The 8,736-nt window shown below is 36.3% G+C and overlaps 1 protein-coding gene across 1 annotated transcript in view; it reads right to left on the bottom strand.

Annotated features, from left to right (window-relative positions):
- Nucleotides 1–931: 931 nt before the first annotated feature.
- Nucleotides 932–8,736, bottom strand: part of LOC100372133 (uncharacterized) — a 31,791-nt gene continuing 23,986 nt past the window's right edge. Inside the window, exons 38-47 of the mRNA XM_085505238.1 lie at nt 8,532–8,654; nt 8,281–8,400; nt 7,973–8,095; nt 7,789–7,810; nt 5,787–5,859; nt 3,209–3,572; nt 2,976–3,095; nt 2,305–2,424; nt 1,386–1,508; nt 932–1,125 (exon numbers count right to left, since the gene is read on the bottom strand). Of these exons, the coding sequence (XP_085361364.1) occupies nt 1,118–1,125; nt 1,386–1,508; nt 2,305–2,424; nt 2,976–3,095; nt 3,209–3,572; nt 5,787–5,859; nt 7,789–7,810; nt 7,973–8,095; nt 8,281–8,400; nt 8,532–8,654 (1,196 nt within the window). The 3' untranslated portion in view covers nt 932–1,117. The remainder of the gene's footprint in view (nt 1,126–1,385; nt 1,509–2,304; nt 2,425–2,975; nt 3,096–3,208; nt 3,573–5,786; nt 5,860–7,788; nt 7,811–7,972; nt 8,096–8,280; nt 8,401–8,531; nt 8,655–8,736) is intronic.

Genomic DNA, 8,736 nt, shown 5'->3' with positions numbered 1-8,736 from the left:
TAATAGGTCATTAAATCAACAATCTCAAATCTCGGGTAAGAAACAGCAAGTATCTTAATGAAATGGTGATCATAAAACCGGGGTAGAGAAGTGCTAATACTGAGATAACAAACCGTGATTATAAGAACTTGGATAAGATAAATTGGTCTTAATTTTGACACCAGCATCAGTAATCATCGTACTGGGATAAAGAATCATAAGATTGTGGTTGGAAACAGTAATCATGAAAGTTGGTATGGAATAGTGATAACAAACCTAGGCTAAGCTACTGTCTGTCACTATAAGACTGTAGTGGTGAACCGTGAACGTAAAAGTGTACATAACTGGTTTTCATAAGATCAGGGTGGATAATAATTTGCATAAGAATGAGACATTGATTTTAAGTCAGCAGTGTTGGTAGCAACCACCCCCCCTTAGAAGACAGGAGTAAATATTGGTCAGTGTACTAGGTGTAGAAACAGTGTTCATTGCACTGGCTTAAAGAACAGTAATACTAAGTAAGACTACGTTAAAATACAGTGATCATAATACTGGCATTGGGAAGAGTATCCACAAAACTTGGGTGAGGATCAGTGATCATAAGACTATGGTGAAAAAAAAATAATTTAAGCTGCAGTTCTTTATAAACCAGCCAAAATCCGCATCGTATATTTGGTGGTATTTCCACATGAGCTAATCAGAAGATGGTCTTACTAGCAGCTTTCTCACGTAGGCAACCCAGTAGATCGTAAACATCCTTTGTTATGTAAGTTTCAAGCACAACTGGTAGATTCCAATTGTCCTAAGTATTAAACAAGTATGACTAGTCAATCACCTTTATGACAGTTATCACACGGCAATGCACACTGTTTCTTCCCATGATTCCATGCACACTTCTATTTGCAGGGTTTAAGGTAATATGACAAAAACATTAAATAAAGGACACACATAATCCACTTATAAATGATTTATTAATGATGAGTATTTAAGCGTTCATAGTAAAAATATAAAAATACAATATAATATAAGATAAGATATATGGTAGTGTCGAATAAACGCAGTCAATTATAACATAGAAAGTTATCAAGTCATTTTTTTGATTGCATATGGTCCATTGTCTTGTTGACGAATATAGTGATCATATTTCTGAAATAGATAAGACATGTATGGTGTGTTAAAATACAGACGTATTGACACAAGTGACTGCAACAGTAGACATCCTTGTATGATTAAAAAGAGTGTAACCTTGGAGATAAAACAATGGCTAAATGTTAAAGGCAATTATAAAATACTAGTTAATTGACAAATGTCAAAAAACACATCAAAACTCATTATAAATCATTATACCAGTTGATGAACCAACACGACACAACATATTTTACGAGTTTACAGTATCAATCAATTACCTGTACAGGAATGTCCATCAACTGCTAGTTGATACCCCGTAGAACATATGCAATTATAACTGCCTTCAGTATTTTCACACATCTGAGCACAGCCATGACTGTTATTGTAGCACTCGTCGATATCTGGAAAACAACGTTCGATTCAAATATATTAACTCATGGCAGATACGTAGATCCTTTGCCATGTTCACTGCTCAAACGGCGATTAGACTATGTTAAACACATTGGTGGGATATTAGATTGACATGGTCAGTAATTGCGCCCTCACTGACGGATTCACTCAGAAGCAAACTTTGCCACTCTCCACACAGAGGGCGCTCGCTCCCAGCATGCTTCACGCTCATGACACAATTTCCCACTTTCCCGGAACTCGAAGATATGGCGTTTCGCATGCGCGCGCATGTCGTTTTGTGGTGTAACGTAAACTTGCACGCGTGATATTATGTTTCTGGGTGTACCAATCGACGTAACAACTTAAAATAAAATTGCTTTCTATCGACTATCAGCAAACTGACTTGTAGATCTGAACGGAAAGTACTTCTAATTTTACTAAAAGACTACAAAGCAATGTCCGATATGCCTGATGACAATGTTGGTATTTCTACTATAACAACTCTTCATTGCCAAATCCGAAAAAAATCGGGAAATGACTGTGATGTCGCCGGTATATTCTACAGCACTGTATCAAACGTAGTTTGTGTCCGACTGAATTTGTCGGTGAGGGCGCAATAACTATCGCCGGTCATGTCAGGCGAGTGGGCATCATGCAACATCAGCGGGCGGATACCCCACACTGATCAACTAAAGATATTACGCACTAATCCCAAACAGTTAAAAAATATTTAGATTCTGTTCATAGCACAAAACATAATCACATCAACGTGCTATCGCGTCTTATTTTGTATGAATCTCTACTTACCATAGCATGAATTGCCATCTTGTATGTATCCTACATGGCAGGAACATATATAACTGCCCGGGGTATTGCTACATTGTAAAGTTCCGCAGACATTGCTATTATCCAAGCACTCGTCAATGTCTGTAATGTATTGGAATAATTCTCTACTATATTGTTATCATAGAAAACAACACACATATCACATCAACTTTTATAATAGTTCATTGCACACAGGAAAAAACACATCATAATCTGTATGGCAAAGAATATTGTAAGATGGAATGGATAACGAAGTAAATGGCGAATACATTGAATTGAATCGGAAAATATTTTGAATAACAAAAAGGCAAAACGCTCAGCTGTGCTAGTGGCATAAGTCTTACATAAAATTTGTAAAATCAACAAGATGAAGTAATATTTGTAACACTTTTTAGTCGTAAGCTACACAAACTGTTATACAATAACTTAAAGTTTGGTATTTAGTTTTAGATTTTGATTTAAGTTAATGTATCATTGAATTTGATGTAAGGATACTCAAAACACAATTTAACTGAATTTACGTTGATGGAAAAATATAGTTAACAACAAAATGATTTCCGTTACCTGGTTATTTGATATTGTCATATTTCACTTCTAATTAGCCAAGAGTGTGTCTTTACACAGTGATTGATTTCTTTATTATAAGTACTTACCTATACACGACTTTCCATTTGACAAATTATACCCAGGGTTACACGAACAAGTATAACTACCAGCGGTGTTATGACATGTATGAGTACATTCTCCATTATTAGCGGCGCATTCATTAATATCTAAAGAACATAATAAAAAAATAATAATATAATAATCACTCATTTTATATAATAACGGTTTGTAATGAGAAATAATCCAATTTATTCAAATATGATTTTAAATGCAAATTTACCGTTTTGGCAGCAGGTTCCCGTCCATCCGGGGTTACACTGACAGGAAGTTGACAATGGGGTGCCGTGTCCGTTGCACCCATCGCGATTACATGGTCGGTTTTCTTGGAGGGCATGAGGACAGGACCCTCCACATTGCGCTTGCATCGTAATTGGTCGCGACCTCGACTGCGTTCCCGCGTTGCCACACGGTGCCGAACAAGGCGTCCATGTACTCCAACCACCGACCGTGCAGTTTATCACCGGGCAGCTTCGTCTTCGTCTTCGGCGTCGACGCCATCCATCGGCGTTGTGAATTCCACAAATAATTACAGCCATTACTAATAACATAACAAGTTTCCTGGGACCCATTGCAACGACAGACTTTCAATCCAGTCCTGGCAACGGACAGGACAAACTGTTCAATTAGATGCGAACGACACGAGGGACTGAAAAACATAAATACAATCTGATCGTCAATAAAAAAAACAATTTACAAATACCCAATACAATTGTAATTGTTGGTGTATTGTAGTAAAATATTATAAACATAGTGCAAAGAAGTTGTTTGATTTTGTCTGGAAGAGCGATGGTTTGCGCAACATTTCGCTGAAATCCATTTCAAAGAAAGACCATTTTAGGTATTAAATTACCAGCAAAAGACTTAAGACCTGCTTTTATGTCAGAGACGGTAGGCTGTGCATTAGATGGTAGTTACACACTAAAATAACGATAATTTTGACGTTAGACAGAAATGAAGTCCGTGAAACGTAGGTCGATCGCTTCTAAATTTGTCCACAGTCTATACCCTTGTTCGGAAAGTAAACCATAGTAACCATGATAAAACGTAGTACAATTGAACGATTAGCGTTGAAGAGTGACGCGATGCCGATTAAGTGTGTGATATTCTGTATCCTGGTGTGAGTAGCTAACACGTAATAATGACGAGCCATATCGTAAGTCTATACGTTGCGTGAAGTTGGCTGGGCATTGCATCATTTAATTGTTAACCCCGGTTTGTATTATTGTTTATTATATAGTTGCGTCATACTAGTAGTTAAGACGTCCAAAAAGACTTGTATGCCTAAATTTCGCCATTATGTTGTGCTTGAACCTATTTACTTAACAAATTAGAAACCCGTTATTGGATGACCGAACGCCGGTAGAGATAAGCCATAACACGCAATGCCTATTAGATTGGATAAACCATAGATGTATAAACAGATACTAAAACGCAATCTTTCGAGGTCGAGAGGTCCCCCAGTGCATGGATGTAGTACATCCATGCCCAGTGTAACAGTGTCAGCAGAAATATCTGGCGAGGTAATTAAAATCACATGTGCTTAAGTTTTCTGTTTGTGACATCACTGGGGAAAAAGAAAAATACCCCCTCTCCAAAAACAATATGTACCTCCTAGACTGAATCGTTGCCATATGAACTAACCAAAAATGAAAAATCATGTATATACACAAAACCTGGTAATTATATAATTTGTTTTTGACATATTGAAAGATTTCTCGAGAATACAGTCAAATAATCGATAAGCTGCGCTTACACTGTTGATGCAAACTTTCAACGTGAGTAACGACTTCAAGGCTGTCATAACGTTATTAATTGTCAACAGGGAACAGAGAGAACATGTGAAGTACATTTTGACATTTTACATTAAGCTTATACGTGGCAATGACATAGCAGACAAAGTACTTACCTACTCTATGGGTTGATGTGAGTCTGGTAGTAAAACGGCTCACACACACACACCACCTTATATACTGCCAATGGTATGACGTAGTTCGTAATCATTACGGCGTTATGCATGCATCAATATCAGACAGGTTTACAAGGTCATGTCAACCTCATAACAAATCGAGTCTGTACAAACACCAACTAAATCGTTTAAGCATGTTGTTGTTTTTTTGTTTCGTAAGGTTAAATATTTCGCACCATAACGGGGGGGGGGTGGTGGTAATATAAAGGTTAGCCTTGACATTAGCCGTGGGCACTTTCACACGCGAGTCTCTCCAAGTACCTAGTAACGTAGTTAGCTAAATAAAGTTAGTTATCTAATTAAAATGAGATTAAGCCATCATTGAATGTGGAATTACATTAGACTTGTTTTCAATAAAACTTAACTAGTCGAAATTGGGGGCATTCCCCGTTTATCGTGTTTCCTTTTTTCTACGAAGACACCAGGGTGGCTAAGAACTAGTAATGCGACGACACAAACAGGATGTCGGTAAACCACGCGATATACATTGTACGAAGCTCAACATAATTTAATTAAGGTTAAGTACACCAGTCCTAGATGTTTTTTGTGGTCAGGTTATTGACACCACTCACCAGTATAACGTTTAGAAGTGAAACGTTTGAAATCATTGGCTGTAAGAGTGTGGTCTGTGAAATGTTTTTTTGTGCTATTTTATTCATTTACTTCTGTTTTTCTTATCAGAGCCACGCTAATTGATTGTATGGATTTTTATGGTGTCTAGTTTGCAGTCTCTTAAAAAAATTCTCGGCCACTCCCGTGATTTTAAATCTAGAATTTCTTTAGATGTTTAGTCTACTCTGAACTGTGACTGCGTATATTTGGATGTGTTTACTATTCGAATGTTTTTACCCATATATTCGAGCAACGAACGCGAGTACACTTGTAATGTCATCGACGTACTTATACTTCAAAAACAGAATCGAAATATTTGTATGTGATATCAGGAAATCCGTTATAACTATTTTGACATCACTATAAATATACCACTGCAATATACTAGTAAGCTATAGGCAGTTTCAACAAAACGTCATTTGTTTACATTTTTCCAACCAACTTGCGATGCGAATTTCCGATAACTAAATTCGCTCACTGATCAGTACTAGCCCGCCCTGAACGGCCAGTTCTTGTCGATCAGGTTCTGTATTCTCGCACGCACGCGAAACGAGTGCGACGGTATGTACTTCGACACTTATTCCATTTTGTATGTTGCAATCAACAACTCACACGAAAATGAATAATAACTACGTTTATCACTTGCCAAATCATCATAGTATGACATGAAACAAGGGGTATTCGTATTCTTCTATTCTGTTTTACGTCACAGACCAAACTACTTTCTTTGCATCAAAACGACCCAACGCAAAGTGTGCGCACATATTGTTTTATTGTTTGCTCACATAAATTTGAGTAAATTTTACGGCGATGATGGACACCGAATCGTCGAATCGTAGATGGCGATTAGAGTTATTTCAATTGACGATTGACAGAGTCTCATGGTGGTGATCAAGCCAGAACTACAAAAACACCATCGAAGCCGATAGTGGACGATGTCGCTTAAGTTTTAGTTCAAGATAAAGCAAATATGACTTTGGCACTATTTATTCGTCTTAATCAAGAACCGGGGTTGCTTCGTGTTTTGTTGCTTGATTGACACCCGCAACACAAACATAGTATTACGACAAGCTATGTGTTCATCTTGGGGCACATTGAAAAGAGGTCTCTATTGAAATTTAATTTCCATATCGATATTATTTTCTATGAGGTCTGCCTGGTCTGTTCATGTCCATGAAATCGTAGCGATGATGACACGTTGCCTCACAGTCTCTTTCATTCGCTGTTTCTTTACCAAAAATGTAGCCCACGAACGAACCCACTATTTGTACATATCAGCAAATCCACGACTTTTCCCATACACATTTCTACTTCCTTTCACGGAACCAAACCATCATCGTTTTTTTTTTATTTAGTTTATCGTATTGTATTTGTTCGTTTTGCAAGGAATTGCAAGAACGTTTCAATATGGCAATTTCCGGTTTAAATTAAATCGAAAATGGCTACCAAACCAGTCGACTAATCAAAATTCTTAAAGTTAGGTGCACAAATTCTCATAGTCCCCAGGGAAACGGTGGAAGAACAGGAATGAGTACCCTAATAAATATCGGGGTAGGGTCAGGTCAGGAATGTAATAACATACCATTTTTTTATTATCAAAAACAGAGATATCAGAATAGCCTAGTATTAGATCCGTAACAGCTAAATAACTATCTATAATTGACCACTAAGCATTTTATTCTGGAATAACAAGTTTATTATTTCGTAAGAATGTCATTATTATGTGATAGCGATTATGTTACACTGTGTTAAACTCGTTGAAATAAAATAAAACAATGATCGTAAAGAAATTGAGTAGCTGTTAGGCTTGTAGCATGAAATTATTCCATGCGGTCATTCCTACAAAAAAGAATATTTAATTTCTTTTTGACTCTATCATTTACGGATTGAGTATGATCAATTGTATTATTATAAATATTAACTAACGACAACACATAATACATTGACGACAATAAAGAACAATATACGATTGAATGCATTTAATATAATATATGTCCATTAAAAGTGCAGGTTACCAAACTAATTCAGATACTCAATAAATTGTTATTGAAAGTCGAGAAAAAGATTATACAAAGATTGACATAGCTCGCACAATGTAGAAATATCCCTGAGGAATAATTGTTCCGAGATTGTTATCCTTGATCTTAGCTCACGTATTTCATATAAATTGATATATCTCTGTACATTATTATATTTTCTGTGTGTGGTCCATACACGGTGACTATTCGATAACTAAAGCAAGCACTGAAAATAAAAACACATAATAAAACTATACCAGTTTACGTGAAAAATAATGTAAACGGACTGAATCAAATATTATTTATTGCAGTATCTTCTATTAAATAATAAAACCACAGGGGCAATGGCAACATTCTACAAATATTTATGTAAATGACAACATATTACCTTCACATGATCGTCCGTCGTCACCTAGTTGAAATCCATCTACGCAGTGGCAAGTAAAGCTCCCCACAGTGTTTTCACATATTTGCTCACAGTTATCATCATAATTGTAACACTCGTCAATATCTGAAAAATAGAATGACTCTCATATTAATACATTATAGTCTTTTAATCGAACAATTTATTTTATACATGCTCTTTTTTAGTTTGAAATTGTTAAATGTTATATCATTGGACACTACGTTTTCTTTTATATCTATATTATGTATATTACACATCACTAACAGTTCTCGTAAACAACAACAACGTACCATAGCAAAACGATCCGTCCTGTATGTAGCCAGCACCACATGAACATGTGAAACTTCCCGGCGAATTGATACAATGTAGTTCTCCACACGGATTAATATCAACAGAACATTCATCAATGTCTGAAATCAATCAATCAATCAATCAATCAATCAATCAATCAATCAATCAATCAAGATATTAATTAAATACATACATATTAGTATCGCTCATAACAGACAGTGTACTTAGACATTTCGTGGAGCTCAATTACCTGTACATGAACCGTCCTCTTCTACCATCATGTATCCCGTGTCACACGAACACTGGAAACCTCCAGGTGTATTTGTACAAACATACTCACAGTCAACATTATCATCCGTACACTCATCAATGTCTATAAAGAAAGAAACAGCACTTTAATATATAAAAAAAAATGATTTGGGTCTTTGAACGCTCGCAACGACACACATACAGTA

Source organism: Saccoglossus kowalevskii, chromosome 11, assembly GCF_978046115.1.
Source record: "Saccoglossus kowalevskii chromosome 11, keSacKowa6.1, whole genome shotgun sequence".
In the NCBI taxonomy this organism is placed as follows: domain Eukaryota; kingdom Metazoa; phylum Hemichordata; class Enteropneusta; family Harrimaniidae; genus Saccoglossus; species Saccoglossus kowalevskii.
Note: the sequence above shows the minus strand (reverse complement) of the source record. Positions and strands in the feature narration are given on the sequence as shown.